Source organism: Scomber japonicus, chromosome 5 (assembly GCF_027409825.1).
Source record: "Scomber japonicus isolate fScoJap1 chromosome 5, fScoJap1.pri, whole genome shotgun sequence".
NCBI lineage: Eukaryota > Metazoa > Chordata > Actinopteri > Scombriformes > Scombridae > Scomber > Scomber japonicus.
Window position 1 is genome coordinate 29,256,200 of NC_070582.1, and position 20,400 is coordinate 29,276,599.

General features: G+C 43.2%; 1 protein-coding gene and 1 long non-coding RNA gene across 2 annotated transcripts; one reads left to right on the forward strand and one right to left on the reverse strand.

The window, feature by feature from the left end:
- Positions 1-1,502: 1,502 nt before the first annotated feature.
- slc7a5 (solute carrier family 7 member 5) lies at positions 1,503-16,657 on the reverse strand. The gene is made up of 10 exons (XM_053319980.1): positions 16,078-16,657; positions 13,554-13,679; positions 5,595-5,700; positions 5,260-5,304; positions 5,030-5,153; positions 4,296-4,399; positions 3,996-4,092; positions 3,710-3,859; positions 1,801-1,978; positions 1,503-1,695 (listed from the first exon to the last, which is right to left on the reverse strand). Exons 1-10 carry the CDS (start codon positions 16,655-16,657, stop codon positions 1,649-1,651), a joined length of 1,557 nt encoding a protein of 518 aa, XP_053175955.1. The 3' UTR covers positions 1,503-1,648.
- LOC128358365 (uncharacterized) lies at positions 10,342-11,914 on the forward strand. The gene is made up of 2 exons (XR_008321400.1): positions 10,342-10,450; positions 11,615-11,914. It is a non-coding gene; the product is annotated as an uncharacterized LOC128358365 (long non-coding RNA).
- Positions 16,658-20,400: the final 3,743 nt, after the last annotated feature.

Below are 20,400 nucleotides of genomic sequence, written 5' to 3' on the forward strand. Positions count from 1 at the left end.
AAAAACACACACGAACACACACACGCTAAAATACATCAAAATGTTACAGAAGATGTGTTTGAAACCATGAAACATTTACAAGTGCCTGTTAGTCCAGAGGGAGACGTCTAAACTTCATCTTCCTGTGTCTGAGGAGATGTCTGAACCCTGACCTTAACACAAACACACAAACACACACACACACACACACACGCTACATTTAAAAACAAACATACAAAGGAGCATCAGTTTCTTTCGGTCACCGCGCTCTAATCTGACACGGTCACTGTCAAATCTCTTAAATGTGATGGATGTTTTAATGGCGCTCTGGGAGCCGGGCTCAGTACGCAAACATATTGATCCCCAAAGTGAAAAATCAGATCACTGACCCCAAAAAAAAAAAAAGAACAGCGATATACTAGGATGAGAAAGAGGTGGACTGCCCAGTGAATGTCGACCCACATTCACACTGCTCTCTATGCCAACACCCAGAAATCCTGTGAAGTGACATCATTAAACTGCATGTGGCGCTCTAAGGAGCTCAGCAACACATTATTGGGAGATTTAAGTTTGGACATTTTCACAACATCCACACAAGTGAGAAAATGTTAGAAAAAAAAAGAGATTTAAAGGGACATTTCAGACATTTAGTATTCCTAACGCGTCTCATTATAATTTACTGACTAACCCACCGGATCCTTTCAGCTTGAACGTGTATGAAACAGAAACCAACACACAGAGGTCTTCATTAAAACGTCTCACTCCACTACCTACAGCAGCACTTCTTTAACCACACCGGGTCACAGAGGTTAATGGAGAGCAGGACTAAAAAAAATAAAAAAACTGAACAGACGGGGACACTTGTGGTGACGGATGCTTTAAAGCTATCCGCCGAGCATCCGCTGCACATCAGCTCGAGCTCAAAAGACGGCGACAAAACGCAGACAATACGAGACTTCCGACTAAAAGTGCTTAAGATTTGTAACGGCTTCCTGAATACTGAACTACTCTTGCTAAGCGACGACTTCTACTCGAGAGCAGAATTTGGTTTGGGAAAAGCGAGAAAGTGGATGCTTGGGGGATGTAGAAAAAAGAAAAAGAAAAAAAGCTCCCGGTTGCAAAGGTTTTAGACTTGAGAGAGGTTTGTTTACAGCCACGACTACCGCAGCTGACAGGTCCGACTTCGTTTGCCGCATAAGGCACGACTTGCTACATACGACAGTTTTGTGGTGAGGGAGGATATTTTTAAACGGACATACTTCACAGAGAAATAACAGTAGAATTAAAACAGTTCATTGAAATGCATCATAAAAAACAATAACAATAAGTAACAGCCTACAAAAGGATAGTTAGTGACTAATAATAGTCAAAACTCGTGTAACAGACCAAAAATACATCAACATAAGATGATTGAGGACACAGTAGCTTCAGACGTCTGCATGTTTCTGTCTTGTCAGGTCCTTATTTGCACCCTGTAGAGAGGGTGTGTGTGTGTGTGTGTGTGTGTGTGTGTGTGTGAGAGAGTGTGTGAGTGTGTGTGAGAAAGAGAGAGAATAAGCTGAAAGGGGTCAACAGACGTCATATTTCATCAGCTGTGATGTAAGAGCTCAGAGGTCACTGTTGGTGCAATCTTATTGGCCGCTGGCTGCAGGAAATGTGTTGAGGACTCCTAAGGCACCACCTCCATCATCTTCTGGCAGAAGGCCGTGGTCGAGACTGCAACACACACACACACACACACACAAATGAGAGACAATTATCAACAATGTCTGAAAAAAAAAAGAGCTCCAGAAACTTTTTCGGAATGTTGGATGTACTTACAGATTCCGTTCAGCATCCACTTGGGTTTGTTCTGCCATATCACGCCGATCATGTAAAAGGGCACTCCGGTGGCGATGATGCCGAAGCCGATGGCGCACTCCTTCGGGGTCTTCCAGATGGAGACGATGATGAGGAAGAGGCAGGCGAGCACGAAACTCAACGGCAGCAGAATGTTCACCTGCGGGGAGGAGAGGAGGAAGAGGAGGAGGAGGAGGAGGAGGAGACGGCAAGATTTTAACAGCAACCCCACAAGATTGGTAATCAGTGTGTGTGTATTTATGAGTGAACAAACAACATCTGACATTAAAAGGGATTGATTTCTGCGATCATTCAAACTGTATGCATGGACACACAGAGAGGGCAGAGAATGTTTTCCATTCGTTTAGCATGTTGAGATTTAGAAATGTAGCACTAAATGTAGAGTGCAGCTGAGGCCGATGACAATGCCATTAGTTTTGCAGGTGCTTGGTTATAAATCAGAGTAATGGACAAATGATATTCGCTACAGCTGACCCTGAGAGGGAGCAAATTTCCTGGTAATCCATCCGATAGTTGCAGCCAGTACACGGCTTCCAACTTGGTAGCAACAGGCTGGGGAACGCCCTCTCTTGTTAAATCATGCTTAAAAATGCCCCAGTGCACAAAATCAGATGCATATATGAATGAATTTGACTTCAATACATTCACAGGTGTCTGCACTGATGACCGAAGGCTGTTATATCTGCAGATTAATACTCAGGATTTTGCATTGAGATCATTTTCAGGAGTCCACACACTTTTGGCCATGTAGTGTTTATTTAAATCTAGACTGAATGTGAACTGGAGGTGTCATTAATCTTACCAAGGTACTGATATAAAGTAACTTTTAACTAAAGAGGATTAAAGGGTAAATTTAATTGAGTGCAGCTCGGCAGCTCTGCTCCAAATCTACTGAACAGCAGGAATGCGACAGACAAAGAAAGGAGAAAGAAAGAGAGAATGAATTAGAGTGGGAGACTGAAAGAAGGAGATGGAGGTCAGCTGAGAGACAGTGCCACCACTGTCCCACCACACACACACAAACACACACACGCACGCATGCACGCACGCATGCACGCACGCTGCACTGGGCCAATAAATCTATCTGTCTCTTTCACTTCACTGTCCTGACAGAGTCTGAACAACACACAACGCCGTGCCAGTGAGCGGATGAGTAGAGTCAAGGCGCCCATCAGGCTCTAATAAGGGATACACACACACATATATACACACACTCAGGGTATCAGAAGCCAAAGCTTACACACTCATGCAAAGAAAGTGCAACAATGGCACAATAGTCCTCTGTGTGTTGGGGAGTCCTGCAGCAACTGGTCTAGTCAGGAGGTACAGTGCTCTTCCTCTTTGTGCGCACACACACACACACACACACACACACACAACTACCCAACAGGCCTGAGCACCAGCTGACAAGCATCCAGCTTCTCTTCTGTCCTTTAATCTCCCATCAGTCTCTATTCATCTGGGCTCTGCTGAATGGATCATTGTTGGTCGCGTGAGACAAAGAAGAAACATTTCCTGCTGCCAAAGATAACTTGTGGGAGTCGATGGTGACAGTCGAGATTTAAAGTTGACATTTTATGCTTTTTGTGGTTTGCTGTTATTTATGTACAGTTATGATGGTGGATATCTATGTTCATCATGGTCAAAGTTCCAAAACTTGAGGTTAATGCATGTAGAGTCCAAAGTCCTGGCTTCAAACTGCTCTGAACAGTTTTCCATCTATATTAATTTAGCCACTGATGGAGTTGTGGCCGATTCAACACACAGGTACTTAAAAACACACAAGTACCTTTTGTTACTATCGTGTTCTGGGTGATCTACATCCCAGTACTGTTTGTTTCCTGTATTCTGATTGGCTGGATTGGCTCACCTTGATTGGTCGCTCCAGCTCGGGCTTCTTATAACGTAGCCACATCATCCCGATGATTGCTAAGGCGATGCAGAGCCAGTTGAAGAAGCTGAAGAAGTTGATGACGGAGAAGATGTCGTTGGAGAAGGCGTAGAGCAGCGTCATCACACACTGGGGAGAGGGAGAGAGAAGCCATAGAGTGTGCAATGAGAAAAAAACAAACAAAGCTCAGACATCAGATGCAGAAGGTAGTTTGGACTTTTGTTGCTAGGAGAGGTACAGTGAATTTGAAAATGAGAGTACATACAGTGAATATGAGTGAGGGGAGTGGGGTCAGCAGTGTGGGGTGGATCATTGACAGCAAACTGGGCAGGTGACCTTCCCTCGAACCCACAAAGAATAACCTGAGAGTGAAGGAAAGACACGGACAGTGAGTACAAGCCTGTAAGTGATTCAAATTCATACATTTGGTCACATGACAAAACGTGGATGCTTTTAAACCACCTGTCCCCAAAAGCTAGGAATGCCCACACACAGAATGCTTGTGTATGTGTGTGTGTGTGTGTGTGTGTATTTATACATATATATATGTGTGTGTGTGTGTTACCTGGATGATGTGAACAGAGAACCGTTGACTGATCCAAAGCAGGACAGACCTACAAACACGGGGATGATCCACGCCATTGGACCCAGGTAATAGTTACCAAAATCCTGTAAGACACACACATAAGCACACACGCTTAGTAAAACATATAACATTTACTACTGGAATAAGTCCATGTGCATGTTACATCCAGAGGGAAACTGAGGCAAATGACCGATGATGCAGTAGGAATTTATTTTTATGTCAATGATTTCATTTTAAAGTTCAACATTTCTATTAAAATCAATAAAGGTGTGCAGCATTCAGTCATTAAATGCATATACATTCAGTAACGACCTCTCTGCATTAGATGTCATTCTTGCACTGGAGACAGTTTGCTTTCACATGTAGGAAACGATGCAGCGTGTGAACCAGCGTTAGTTTTAAAAAAAAAAAGTATCTCTCTGATTTCTGCATCTAATTTCCTGCTGCTGCTGTTGCTGCTACTGAATCATATTAAATAAAGTATGGGGTAGCTTCTACTTTGAAGAAAGTCACAGGAAATGCAATGTAGTTGAGCTGCAATCATTCCCACAAAGTAAAATGTGGTCATTTTGGAGATCTGTTGACATCGGATCAGTTTTAATGTAGTGGGGGGAGGGGTAACGGGGCGAGGAGGAATAGCCGCAATGAGCCGTTTAAAAAGGGAAGTTAATAACAATAACATTCATTTACAACGTACAGCTCCTAACACTCACCACAGCCACCGCCTCCGAGTCGAGCATCTGTTGAGGGCTGAGGGTGGTGAAGTACGCCAGGTTGGTGAGAACGTACACTACGGTCACGATGGGCAGAGAGATGATGATGGCGCGAGGAAGGTTTCTGAGGAAGACGAGCAGACGGAGAGAGGTTAAGAATGGAAGTGCTCATCCCCAAACAAGTCTGTGTGCTATCTTGACGGCGTTGGAATCAGTTGATTGATACTCACTTGTAAGGCTCGATCATCTCCTCGGTGACAAAGTTCAAGTAGTTCCTGGAAGCAGAAGAAGCGACCAAGTTCAGTCGTGCGGAATAAACAGACAAACGACACAAATCGATACATTAAAAAGGATGACGGATAGGTTGAATTTCAAGACTATGTTAAAAACTTAAAAGACGCTTGTTTGGTTTAATAAATTATTAGACTTTACTGATCAGAATATCATGTTAATGATAAACAAATATCTGGGATCACCACCAAATTATACGACGTGGTAACTCTTAATAAGTCTGATCCTAAATGGAAAGCTGGATAGTGATCCAGAAAGTAATGTGTTAACTTACCAGCCGCCATAAGCGAACAGACCACTGTAGAGTGCCAGGCCGATGTTGCCGAACTCAGTGTTGGTCCCCTTGAAGGAATTCTCTGGAAGAAGATACTCTATGTCGCCTGGTGACGACCGAGAAAAGAGGAAGAGGAGAAATAACAGAAGGAGGGGTTAGGATGATGAGAAAAGCCCAAATCAGCCTGTCTGAGTTCTTCCTCTGCAGGCAGGTTAACGAGTCAGTCTGGGACAACCTGAGCTTTGGAAACCATAAATGAAACAATGATCTGAGTTTGAACTGAACACACACACACACACACACACACACACAAAAAGCTTTGGTGGTGGTGGTGGTGGTGGTGGGTGCGAGGGGGGTAAAACAGCTCAAATCCGTCTCAGTATGTGGATCAAGCGAAGGACTTGCAGAATTTAATGGAGTTCAGACAGGCTGAGACCCTCAATAAGAGGCCCAGACTGTGGCGTGACCTCACGGATCCACCTCAGGCGGGGGACAGTCACAGTGAACGCTGACAGAGGGCACTATAGGGTAAAGACGGAGAGATAGAGAGAGAGAGATCCACACAGGGAAAAAGCTGTCGGTTTGGTGCCTTGCTCAAAAGCAGATCAGCTGTTGTTGCGTTAGTATTTCAACTTCAGTGATCAGCCGCTGGGAGGATTTACGCCCCCCTCTCTTCTCTAACCTCCAGGTTCCTGCTGGTTTGATGGGGGGGGGGTCTGTGCTGCATTCCTGATGGAGCAGCTCCCCCACAAACACGTACACACATTCTCAGACGCAGCGACGGTTACTAAACCAACAGCCCCGGGCAGTGTTGGTACTGGCAGGGTTAGCCCTAAGCCACTATGCAGCATGGGAAACGTCCGAGCCGTCTGTCTGTCTGTCTGACTGACTGACTGACTCGTGTTCTGCTCCTCCCTCTAAACAGACAGACTTGTGGATGTTCCGCTCCACCTGGACAGTGCTGCTCTGGGTCCTGGTCTGGACATGGGTGGTATAGCTGATGTTCTTTAATAGTTTGATACTAGCGACTAGGTGCTGCGTCGTGCTATGAAATAACGAGCGTGTCGAATGTCGTCACACAGTGATTACAGCTGTTCTGAATTACAGCACAACTAATGGGAAATATATCAGTGTATACAGTGTTAGCTTATCTCAGATACAGTGTTTCAAATCAAAAGTTATATATCAGCCAAGACGCTGAGACATCACATTTGAATTTATGATGAGAGAAAAAAAGCCAATGCAGCGTTATCAGATATTTAAACTGATAAATATTGATATCAGTATCAATAGGGCTCCACACTTACTTAAACTCTTTATATATATATGATGACTACAATTTCCAATAATAGTATTTGGTGATGCTTTAGGTTCATAGTGCTCAAAGTGAACTTGAGTTGAGCTGAAATGACAGATGTTTGGCCTATAGACGCACTCTGTCTGGCAGTAACAGCAGGTTTGACATGTCTTGGAGGAAGTGTTGGACAGATCAGACATAACATGACAGAGATTATAATCTCTAAAACGCTGAAATATCACCTGTCAAGTAGCCTGTTTGACAGCTCAGTTTGTTTTTTTTGTATTGCTGCTGCTGTGTCAATTCGAACTGAAGCCTTTTTCCAATAAAAAGGTATGTTTAGGCCCATTTCTCTACACACAGATACTCAGCCCTTTAGAGTTTTTTTTTCAGTGGAAAAGTCCTGCTCTTTTCCTTCCTTTTAAAGCCTGCTCAGCCTTTGTTTTGTGAGAAGTGATAACAGAAAAACAGCTTGTGGACAAACACAATCACCTCACGTGTGAGTCATCACGTTTTTTTCAAATCCTCCTCCTCCCTCTTTGTGTCACTTTTTCTCACTCTGAAATTTACGGCCTCATTCTTTCCCCCCCTTCACCTTCACCTTGCACTCTTCCACTACACTGGTCGGGAAACACTCAGAGCTGCGATAAACTGATCACATGATACCGGTGCCAGGCACTGAAAGTGATACACACACACACACACACACACACACACACACACACACACAATGAAATATGTATGAACTATGCAGAACACACACACCAGCAAAGACTGAATGAAAGAAAACTGGAGTTTCTTTACTCTGGTGACCCAGTTGAAATTGGCTCTGTTTAATAACAGGGAGTAGACGGATTTAGCTTCTAAACGGAAAAAAGAACTGAAAGGACTGTGTTTACTGTGTCACTAATTTGGTGCTCTTCCATTTTACCAAGCATATGTCTTAGAAGGAATAGAATTTTTCTCTAGGTTGAGCCAGTCTAGCCGCTGCCCTGTGGAAATATCCCTTTAAAAATATATCTAAAAACCTCCTTCTCAAAAGTCTTATCTTTGACAGTTTTTCAATGATGCTGCCTCAGTTCAAGTTTTAATATGTTCAGGTGAAATTCACAGAAAGTGATGAGATGCAATTTTAACCCTAACCCATCACTATTAAAATACACACGTGCAGGATGTGGATAAGAAATGAACTCTGTGTTGCTTGTAGGATTTTGTAGGCACTGGTTGCACTGAGCTAACAAAAACAGTTTAAAGGATTACCTGTGTCCCCGATTCTCTGCTCACTGTAATAATAGCAGGCAGGGGGGCTGGGATTACAAATTACCACCCTCCACATGTCTCCTCATCAATACAGGGAGCACTTGGTGAGAGTCCAAAAGGCTTTAATTTAAGGCTATTATGGTGCATACCTGCAGTGACTGAGTTTACATTGAGTTTAAAGAGACAGTGGATCAGAGCAAAGGCATTACATGGTGTATGCCCACCTCTAAAGGCTGAGATGAAATGAGTTTTGCAGGTGAAAGAAGAAAAAAAACATGCTGAGTTGTATATTTATAAAAGACTGGTTCATACTTAGGACCCTCCCACTGCACAATCACACACCTGTTATCCATCAGCACCTCAGGGAGAGCTCTGCCAACCATTGACTCAACCAAGGAGAAACCAGTGAGAGTTTACATGAGAAAAACTTGTGTGTGTCGATGATTGTGTTGCAACTAGATGGAGGGAAGAAGAAAGGGGGAAGATGAATGGAGCGGACAAGAGACTAGCCTATTTTGTCTTCCAGACGGTGCGGGCGAGTGTCAGATAGAGATATCTCAGGTTTACTGCAGCTAATCAGATTAAACTGCTCTCTAATCTGAGACACCAGCAGGCTCTGATCTCATGAGTTACAGAGCACACACACACACACACACACACACACAGGCTGGTGAATACAGGGAGCCAGAGAGCGCTGTGACAGCCAATAGGATGTCAGCAATGGCAGGTGAGTTTGTTATTGTTATCACAGCCACACACCCAGTCTTTGTCTAAAGCTCAAGGTGTTTCAGATAAACAGTTATTAGAAGCTCTGTGAAGAAAAAGACATCAGATTAAATGTTAGCAAAGGACTAGAGTTACAAATGAGTAGGCTTCAGGCTCCAACCACACACATAAACAGTGTTTCATTCAACTTATGTAGATTAACATTACTCGGAGAATAAAAAAAAGGTGGATGCAGCTCCTGTTTCTACTCCAGTATGAACTGCAGGAGGGCTGACAGAGCTGAAGCTTGTTATTTGGTCGAGATCAACGGGATTCATCTTCATCCGCTGGACTTGTGTGAGGATAGACAAAAGAATATGTTGAACAATTGATTTACTAGCGATTCATTGAGTGGAAAATCCTTCTAACTTTGGGTTTTTAGACGTGCAAATATTTGTGATACTCGTGCAGATTTGAGACTAAGAGGGATTACAGAGTTTGTGCATCTGCTTTGAAAACATGATGGGTTTATTTTCCACTCACCCTCATTAAATGATAAACTTGAATAGCATATATGGCAGAAGTAAATCTCTACAGTCACTTATATGTCATAATGGACTGTGAGTCTGACGATATAATGATGTCCAACTCTCTATTTTATTCCTATTCAAAGTTAATCCCTCACACACACAGCATGTTTCAAGGTGCTGGTTTAGATAATCTGCTACTACTTACGCAGCCTTTTTAGCCAATCAGAGAAGAGTGACGGCTAATTTATGGTGGCAAGACACCTTTGATAAAGGTCACACAACAGAAATGTGTCACGCACCTGGAGAATTTGTCACAGACACCGCTAATTTCATTGTGCAATGTGATTGGGTAGTGTTGCTAACGTCGCCATGGAGATTCAGTAGTTTTCACTTAACTTCCTTATTGATATTTTGGGCTGCAAATTTAGATAACTTGTAATGTCCTTGTTTAATCAGTCCTGGTCTGGATCATATAATACAACTAAAGAAGCCAGCTTGAGGATAGTGTATGGTTACCATGGAGACAAATGAACCCTTTCACCAAAGCATAAATTAAATCCAAGTAAGCAAGTGTCACAAGATGCGCAGCATTTTCAATCATTATGAGCAATAGCTGGCTTTATGAGGCCTCTTTGTTGCCATGGTAACTATGCCTCTCCTTCCTTTCAGTCCCCCCGCCTCTTCACCTGACTTTTGGCGGAGGGAATAAACTTTTTCATGAATCTGACTCCACACTATAGCAATTACAACTAACTCATTCATCAGCGACAGAAAGACTCCCTCCACTTCTGAACAATTCCAGTCAGTGTTGAAGTCCTGTTTGTCCACCAGTCAGCTGATCTGTGACCTCTGACCTCTGACCTCTACACAAACAGACACACTGTCCTTTCGCTCACTATGTTTGTGTGTGTGTGTGTGTGAGATGAAGGAGGAAACTTGTGTTGGGACATTGCATTGGGAATCTACTGCCAGCAGGTGCTGTAGGTGAATCTCTCAGCCTTACTTTCATGCCTGACAGTAAAAACTGGTCCAACTGTGTTCAAACTACGTGACACAAAGGAGATGTAAGACTGAAAACCTTTTAATGCTGCTAGTGAGTGACCTACTTCAGAAGAAACGTGATTTTTAATCAAAGTTCTGAAATTAGAGCTGGACAGAGTAATGGTAACTGTTAGGGAACCTGAGGGCCAGCTGTAGGTCTTTTGTAGAATGTTTAAAATGGACAGTGTTTTTGTAGGAAGAGAATAAATACTGTAGGTTTGGTGTTGCACTTTGAGTTCAAATACAGGGGTCAACATCAGACGTGAAGTCAAAGGTAAGAGGTGATCGGTGAGGTCTGGGCTGGGTAAACACATTGCTGGTGTGGTCAGCCCCTCTCCACAATCCCCCCTCAGTCTGCATGAGCTCCACTTCAGTTTAAACTCGGTGACCTCTCCGCAGGCGTCCCTTTTTAAATGACTAATTCTGGAGAGCGAATGCGTAACAATCAGATAGAACAGACCCTTGACAACTTTACAAATGCGTTCAAAGCCGTCCACCTCTGGCTGCTCATCTGTAACGCCATTTTCTTTGCAACTGTCTGTGAGTCTGTGTCTTGCACTGGCTCATTCATATTCAACGCACATTGCTTGGCACAGAGTGAGTTGACTTCCCCTTTTTAGTGGGTTTCCTCTTAGTGTTTTTCAGAATCAACAGAGCGCAGATTCGCTCTCGTCTCATGCTGATCTGGTGTACCCGTTTTGCATTTGGGAGGACAGTGGAACGACGGCCTCGGTGCAGAGATGGATAGAAGCACAGCGCGGCGTGGCTTGGCAGCAAACACACACACACACACACACGGGGGGGAGCCTACAGCTACCTGGTAGAAGTAGGAAGCAGGAAGGTATTATGCCACCTTTAGTATGTGGGACAGTAAACCATAGAGGTGATTAGTGCCTTTTCTATGACAAGAAGTCTTTTCTTTCTGGAGGGCCACATCCTTCCTCTAGAGGGCAGAGTTTACTTCCTGCTGTGATAAAATACCTTCTCCAACAATCCCTCCACAGTCTGTTAATTCAGAGTAAAAGGGACTCGGGTTCTTGCTTGTTCAAACTGACCGCCCGAGTTTTTGTGTGACTCAGATTTCTTGCGGCTAATGAGAAGACTTTCCAAATGAAAGGCGCTGTGTTCTGCTTAAGAGCCATTGTGTGCTTTTCTTTTCTCTGTGCTGTCCTCCTGTTTTTTTGTAGGAGGGTTTTTTGGCGGCGCTTCACACCACGCCGTGGCCTTAATGAGAGTTCGGCCCGACTCCAGAGAACTAAACAGCGGCTACTCAACCTCCAGGGATTCACCACTCAGATGGAACAAAGACAACAAGACCTGGCTGAGATTAACTTTGGCTGGACCAGGACTACGATGCCGGAGCTGGATCGGATAGGCGGGAGGGGTTGACGTGGGTTCAAACGGAGAAAAAGTTCACGGGTCTCAGCCATCACCTAAAGCTTATTTGTCTTTCAGGATTATGTTAATTAAAACATTCTTTTATCATTCATCTTGACTTTAGAGCAATTGTGTTTCACATGTAAGATTATAGTCGTCATGGTTACACCGTCACAGAAACACGCACAAACTGAGAAATCCACCCGAGCCGCTTTAAATGAATCACTACTTTTTTTTTTAAAAGAATGGTTTCAATGGTGTTTATGTCAGAGGGGGAGATGAAAACATATCAGCAGGAAAACCACACTGTAGAGGGGGCAGACATTCTGTTCAAGAGTTCTGGCTAAATTAACCACTTCCTGTTTTGGGCCACGTGGCACTAACCACACTGAGAAAATGAAGCATTTCTCTGGATGAGTTACTACACATAGTGGGTGTATCTGCTTTGAGGACAGCTGGATGTTTGTCTCTTTTTCTATGTACACTTTAAGCCATCTGGTACTTTAACCGGCATCTGCATAAACAAACAACAACTAGCAAGAGGCATTAGCAAGAGTGTGTGCTTGTTGCATATATACTCGTCAGGGTTATCTTTTATTATTATTACTACATTCTACACTGAACCTTTCACAGGCATAGAAAAAAGAAGTATTTTTATAGTTTATAAATTCAGTTGTAGGCAAGAATTATCTGTAGTCTCACCTAAAGTGATTCATATTGAAATGTTTATTGCATGATTGGTGTGATATGAACGTCCAGCTTTTCAGGATTGAAATATTTTTCTAAATGTTGCTTTTGAATCCATTTTCAAGCGTACCCTGTTTCTTTAGAGCCATTTAACCTGCTTTCAAGTGTGTGTATTCTCAAGTAAATCAAAAGCATAAATTATACTAAGGTCACATGCTGGTAGAGCTGGAGTGATATTAATACAATACAATGTAACAATAAGGCAAATAAAGGCAAAATTACATTTAAATTCAAACTAAAAGTACAATAGGTCTGTCACAATAACTACTTTAGTTGGACGATATATTGTCTCAGAAAACAATCGCGATACACGATATTATTGTCATCTGAAGATCATTTTATACCACTGATATAAAGATAATATAATAGCATATTACTGCAAGGGGGGGGGGGGGGGTTGCAGAGTGTGCTATGCTTCTGTAAAAACACAGACTAACATTATGGGCCAGGACAGAGTTATTTACCTTTTGCAATTAACATGTATTTTGATTACTGACTACCTGAGTAGTCCTTGTGACAGGTGCGTCAGTGAAACAGGGGTGTATTAAAAAGAGAGGGACTTCCACCTGCACTCTGTCCTCACTAGCTCAATACAGATATTTGAATATATATGTAACGTTGCGGTCGTATGCCAGTGTGCAGGTGTCCCTTCTTTTTTTAATACGTGTCTATAAAATGTTTTAATGTCTGTTTTAGTTTCTCAGAGTCAAAGGTGACGTTTTCAGTCTCTTCTTCTGTGCAAAATCTACATATACGACTTTACCATCACAAATTGCCACATGTGAGACGCTGAAACCAAACCAAACCACTTGTTAGAAGTTTTGCAGCTCTAGTGTTGATATGAAAATCCTCTGGCGAACAAACTGTATAATTGTTGGATGGTGTGTCACTTGAGTCGTGGGGGGAGGGGCTGTTCAAACTGAAGCATCTCATAGGAAACTGCTTTACTTTTCTGTGTATATTGTGCATGTGTGTGTGTGGTCGGTTTCGGCGCAGGGGTACCTAGGCCAATCCTGACGAAGCCGATGATGATGATCAGTCCGAGTGCCAGGAGCTTGGCCGCGGCAAAGAAGTCCTGGACTCTGGTGGCTGCCTTCACACTGTAGCAGTTCACGAAGGTCAACAAGACTGTAGAGAGAGAGACAAAGCCAGAGAGTGAGAGAGTGAGAGAGTGAGAGAGTGAGGGGGCGGCAGCTTTACAGAACGACTCTTTACTGCTGTCTTTCATCAATGCCATGATAGGTTGTGTGTGTGTGGAAGCTGGAAATTAATTCAGAGATATGTTAAACAGATTCTTGAGGGGATCAAATCCTTTTCACCGTACCCCCTCTTTCTTTCACTCACACATGTACAGTGCTGGTATCTACCCACCCCCCTTCTCCTCCTATACCACACACACACACACACACACACAGACACACACACACACACACTCCAAGAGATATTGAAGTGGCCCCACTAAACCCTGGACCACATTAAAAGTGATTAACTAAAGCAGCAGGTCCCTTCAAAGCCCCTAAATTAGGTCGGGGCCCACAACAGAAAGACGAAACAGAGCACAATGAGGCTCTGTGTGTTATAGAGACCAAGACAAAGAGAGAGGGAGCCGGAGTACAGTGGATAGTTACACACACGCACACACACACACACGCACATAACCAAACTCAAACAGGCATGCACACACACATACCTGACAAATACTTGGATATATATATGTATACATATATTTATTGAGTGCACAAATGTACCCATGTGTGACTTAGACAAACCTTAGAAAAGGGGTCAAATGGAACAATAACTCACACAAAAATAGACCTATGGATGTATGTGTGTGTGTGTGTGTGTGTGTGTGTGTGTGTGTGTGTGAGAGAGAGAGAGAGAGAGAGAGGGGAGATTTGGCGCTCACCCTCACAGTGACCCTGACAACCCTACTGGCAACACCACAAGCATGCACGCACACACACACACACACACAGATAAGTGAGCCTTTCAGTCCGCAGCTATGTCATGTGGTCTCAGTCAGGATTTAGCCTTCAGTCAATATGAAGATTAGGAATGAGGGTTATTAGCCAGCACCTCACACACACACACACACACACACATTAATATGTATGCAAACACATTGTCACATGTAACCGTATTCAGCTAGAGATGGGGTGTGAGGTGATATTTGTAGCAGGAAAAAAAACGAAAAGAAACCACCAGCAGAGGCTGAGGCTAACAGGCTAAAGCAACTAAATAATCCAGAGTTAATCTTGTTAAGACGCAGTACAAAAACAAGGAACAAATCAATGTGTTTGTGAAACAACAAAGACACATTTTAACTGACCCTGAACTGTCTGCAGGCTAAAAAAACATGACTGAGTTTAAATGCAGAATAACAGTTATGGTTGAACTGAATGAATTGACTTATTTTACATAGAGGAATCATCCTTCTTTGATAGAATGAGATCATTTATTAGCCCAAGATGTGTTCTGAGATAAAAGAGACTGTCCCCTAGTGGTGATAAAACGGATATTATAGCTCAGCTTGTTGAACTTGAAAACAGTTCAGCTCAGTTTTTATGCTTCATATATTTGGAAAACGCTGCCAGAAAACTCTCCTTTAAATGTGGTTGCTGCCTAAATGTAATTTTTCAAACATTTTTTATTCTGTACATTGCACTGTAAATATGTATTCAACTGTTTTGTCTTCTATTCTATTTTCTTCTATTCTATTTTTGCTTATGTTTTTTTTTTATATATTGTATTTAGGTGTGTTTTTTAATACTTATTTCTTATAATGTTGCCTTAGCGCGAATTTTGTGTTTTATATAAAGCACTTTTAATAACTTTTAATTTGAATTGCCTTGTTGTTTAATGCGCTGCAAAATTAGACTTAGCCCGCCAATTTCACACTTGACTACAATACCATGGTAATACGCAGTCAAATGCTCCTAATATTAGCATCTTTAAGCTTTATACCGTCGTTACCTGTTAGTTTGAGAGTCATTCAAACAGTTCATGAACACATTCATTCTCATAAAAGGAACATTTTGTTTCAAAAATTAAACAAACTCAGTAATAATTTCATAGAAGTACGTGAAGAGTACGTGTTTACCGTAATTAATATCACACTTGACGTCTCGAGCAATTAATACACCTGGCTGACGTAACAACGCGACGTTTTTCACCACTGCGCTCGGATTGGTATGATAGATGAAGTGTGCGCGCGTACCTCTCATCAATCTGACGCGACCCCACAAACATTATTTTAATAATACAATGTGTGTGTGTTTATGTAAGCGTTATAATGTTGTATGTGTCTCCTCCGTCACACACACACACACACACACACACAGGAAGTTTCATTGCATCACTTTACACACCTATTGTTTGCACAATAAGGCACACACACACACACACACACACACACACACACACACACACACACACACACACACACACATACAATAACAATAACGCATGAAGTTGCATCATCTACGGGCAGCGTGGCTCAGCGTGGCCCCTTGTCTCGGCTACTCACGGATGCAGAGGCAGGCCACCAGCTTCGCCCCGTTCTCCGGCACCGGACACACCGGGAATAAGGGTTTGAGGAGGTAGGTGGCGAAAACGTAGGCGACGATGTACTGCGAGGACGGCCGGATGATGAGCAACTCGATCCAGAGCTTGAGGAAAGCCGGTAGCGAGCCGTACACCTCCAGGATGTAAGCGTAGTCCCCTCCAGACTTGCTGATGGTGGTCCCCAGTTCTGCGTAGCAAAGGGCTCCCACCGTGGAGAAGACCCCGCATACCGCCCACACAATCAGAGACAGACCCACCGAACCGGCCTCCCTCACCACGCCGGTCGGGGTGACGAAGATGCCCGAACCGATGATGGTGCCGACGATGATCGCCACGCCGTTCAGTAGGGTGATGGTTCTTTTTAGGACGACCCCGTCCCCTCCTCCTCCTCCGGCGGTGTTAGCATCGTTTCCCAGTGCTCCATCCTGGTTGGTGTCCCCCTTCTCCCCGCCGTTTACAGGGGAAAGCATCCTCTCCGTAACCTGCCTGTCCTCTTCCCTGTCCGCCGAGGAGTTCGAGCTTCTCTTTTTTAAGCCCGACATCGTTGGCTGAGTTTCCCCTTTCTTCTCCTTCTCTGTGTCTGTCTCGGTCCGGTGTGTCCCCTGATGCCGGCCCGGCTCAGCCACGAGGAGTCCGTCGTGTGTGTGTGTGTCTCTGCGTCTATATGGGTGTGTGTATGTGTGAGTGTGTGTATGACTGTAGACTGAGCAGCGTGCTTTCTTGGCTCGTCTCTACTCCATCGGCTTTCAAAAGACACTGTGACAGTTCCTCCCCTAGACCAAGCCCAGCCCCGCTATCTCACCTCTATACAGAAGCCGCTTTTGCCCTTTACCGCCCTCTAGTGGTCAGAAGTGCAATAGTCAACTACACCTCCTCATCCCACATAATGATAATAACAGAAAATAAAACATAAACTCAGGAAAAAAGGTAGATACACGAAGTAAAATTAAAATCAATTAAATTAATACGCCTTTGAGGAGGATTAAAAACACTGAAATAGATACAGGACCAGAACTTATTTGATATGAAGTTGAGTTTAAAAAGGTGGGCGAGTTAGAAGCTTGGCTCTAGTGTAGTCTATAAATGGTTGCCAGATTCTCACATCTTTAACTTTATTAATATTATTATAATCTCAGAGGGAAATTGGTTTACACGAACCTTAATATACACAATAAAATAAACTTACACTCAAGAAGAAAGAAAACAATCCAAAATCTAATGTCCACATGACACACATCCTCCATAAAATACATAAAAACTATTGTCCAGCATTGTCCAGCCGTGCTCATGGAGAACCAATGGTTTATTGTCACAATGTGCCACAGAGATATATGTTTATTATAATGCACCAAATCACAACAGGGGATTTTTCATATAGAGCAGGTCTAGACTTTAGGCCACTCTTTCATTTACAGAGTCCCCAACATTCCTCCATGAGCAAGCACCTGGTGACAGCAGCAAGGGAACACTCCTCTTTAAGAGGAAACCTCAAGCAGAACAGGGATCTAGGGGGGCAGCCATATACCTTGACCAGTTGGGCTAAGAGAGAAAGAAGAAGAGGGAGAGAGAAGAGAGATACACAGCTGAAGCACAACAATGATAATTATAGAACAGTAGCAGATAATATGATACCTTCCACTGTGTGTCTACTACTGTGAGTACCAGGAGAAACAATCCAATTCTTTCCAGCAGAGCATCACAAACTAGCTGGGCTAGTTTTGGGGTGTGGTGATCTCAGAGTAAGACTCTGAAAATAACCAGAGGGGAGTCTACGCCCACAGGAATGGGGATCCATAGCATCTTGTGACATTAACACCCTCTTCAAAGCATTAAATGGCTTAATTTCTTAGCAGAGACAGAAGGGAAAGGTCTGTGACTCATCATGAGTGTACTACAGGATGTCATTCATTCATTTAAGGAATGTAAAGTTTCTGCCTGCAGCTGCTGCCTTGCCACATCCATCCTAAATTGAATTTGGTTAGAGATAAAAAATGCAAAATGATGAAAGTGAAAAATCAGCCTCTTATCATGGTAATTCCAATATTTAGCACACTGTTCCCATCACTTTCCACTGTTGTTGGATTAGCTTTTTTTGTTTGTTTGTTTGTTTGTTTTTGCATTTGGCTCCCAGTGGACCAAATTTAAGGTGGTTGTGTGGCATTCAAATAGCCTTTTAATTGGATGTTTGGGAAACAGAAAGAATTTAGCCTTATGTCATTCTCTTGAAGTTGGCGGGAAGTTTGTGGTTGAGACAAAGCACCATCTTTGTCTTTGATCAAACCAGAAAACAGATTCCGTAGCATAGCCAGCTTGTGTTTGTATGCAGTATTTAAACCAGTTCTATGGTGCCTCCCTAAGGACAAAACACACAAGAGTGAAAACTCCAATAAAAATCCACCCATCTGTTTTCTAAGCCTTTTATCCCACTCAGGGTCACACAGAGCCCATCCCATCATACACTGGGATAGTGTGGCTAACATGACCGCTTGCTCTACATTTATATTTTGATATATCTGTTCACGTCGGGGCTTTCACTCGAGTATGTGTTCTGCCTTCGGGGGCCCTGAAACCACGCCTCTATTGCATAAGGACCCTTCAACTTGCCCAGAAATCTGAGTTGTGCAACAGTCCTTTCATCAATTCTTGAATCATTTTTATATAATAAAAATGTTTCAGCCATTTCAGTTCTGGCACATTAGACGTCAAAGTAGGCCTGACATTAAAATTGACAATTTTAAAGGCTTTTAAGAAGCAAAAATTCCATCCAAGCCATAGGAATGATAAACATCTTTCTGTTGATACATGAAACTGTCAACAGAAGAGTTTGTGCATGACGGTGAGTTCAAAACCCACAACAATGCTGGTAAATACTGCTCAAGCAACTGCACCCACAGAATGTTTTAAGATTTTTGGTTGAACAACAGAGATGGAGGGTGCAGTACTTGAGACAAGGATTTTTAGTGTATGATTGCAGCATGGCCTCGTCTAAAGAGCCAGGGTGTTGAATTTGAGAAAGGGAGCTGCTTGATTGGACTATGAAGTGTTATTAGAGGGCATTGCACGCATCAAGAGGCTGACGTTGATCGTCTGGAGGAGTTTAAAAGAGTGAAGCAGGATCACATCTAGGACATGCACCAGACAACACATTCACTGCAATATGACTCTGAGTGCACACTCCAGCTGACTCTCCTCCATCTCTGTGCCAGTAAGCTCACCCACACGCACTCTGAACAGTAAACCACCATGTGCCACATTGTGGGTAAAAATACCTGTCATATCTTGTCTGTCGCTGTCACAGCACAGCACGCACAGGTTTACTCAAGTCACATAAGGTGAATTAACTTACAGTTGTTTCCTGAAGACTTGTCCTAAACTCAACCACTGACTCAAATGTCAGTATTACACAGCCTTTGTCCCCAACTGCACAAGCTGTCCCCAATCAACTGGTCTTTAGTCTGGTTTGTGTCCCTGAAAGTGAGTTAAGTCATTTTCACACACATTTTCACACAGTTTCGGTTTGTCTTTATATCATTGTGAGGACCTTGACCCTAACTCTTTCCCTAACCCTAACTATCACAACTAAACGCCTAAACCTAGCCCTTACCCTAAACTGAACCTAAACCAAATTCTAACCTTAACCTTAAAACCAAGTTTTAACCCTCAAAAAACTGAAATTGGTTCTCTCAAAGATAGAAAGACAGGCACACATATGCACAACACCGGGGACTTCATATGAACAAAAATAGTCTAATTGCTCTGTAGGGGTGGACTTTCGACCCCCCCCCCCCACACGTGAGTGCGGACAGACAAATCTGCAGTGTTTGGTATTCAAAGCGCCTCTGATACATACATACACACACACACATACTCACATTGACACACACGCAGCTGCAGACAGACTATTTCCTGTGCTCAAACGAGGCGGACACGGTTAACATTTATTGGCTTAAAGGTGCGCTGTGATATTGTCTCTGTCTGTCCAGCCAAAGCCTGAAGAATGCAGGACATTCGTCTCAGGTGGAGCCACAGATGAAGAGACACAAATGCATCTTAATCTATGTCTGTCGTCCCTGGCTCATGTAACTGGGTCTCTTTGTCTTTCTAACCGGCCACAAGAGCTCCAACAGGCCCCCAAGAGACGTGCACATATGTAGAAGCTTTTATACACTTTGGACACTGTGGGAGGCTGACTTCAGAGTATTACTTCATATATATAACATTTAGATTAAAGTTTATGTTACTCTGAATGTCTGCAGCTCAAACCAGCTTTGTTTCTCAAGGGTTT

What these genes read in the sequence shown, in the direction of transcription:
- slc7a5 (XM_053319980.1), bottom strand. Translation starts at nt 16,657, where the DNA reads ATGTCGGGCTTAAAAAAGAGAAGCTCGAACTCCTCGGCGGACAGGGAA. An exon ending in CTTCGTCAGGATTGGCCTAG is followed by an intron (nt 5,701 to 13,553) that starts GTACCCCTGCGC and finishes GGTCGTCACCAG; the next exon opens with GCGACATAGAGTATCTTCTT. An exon ending in GTGGATGCTGAACGGAATCT is followed by an intron (nt 1,696 to 1,800) that starts GTAAGTACATCC and finishes TGTGTGTTGCAG; the next exon opens with TCTCGACCACGGCCTTCTGC.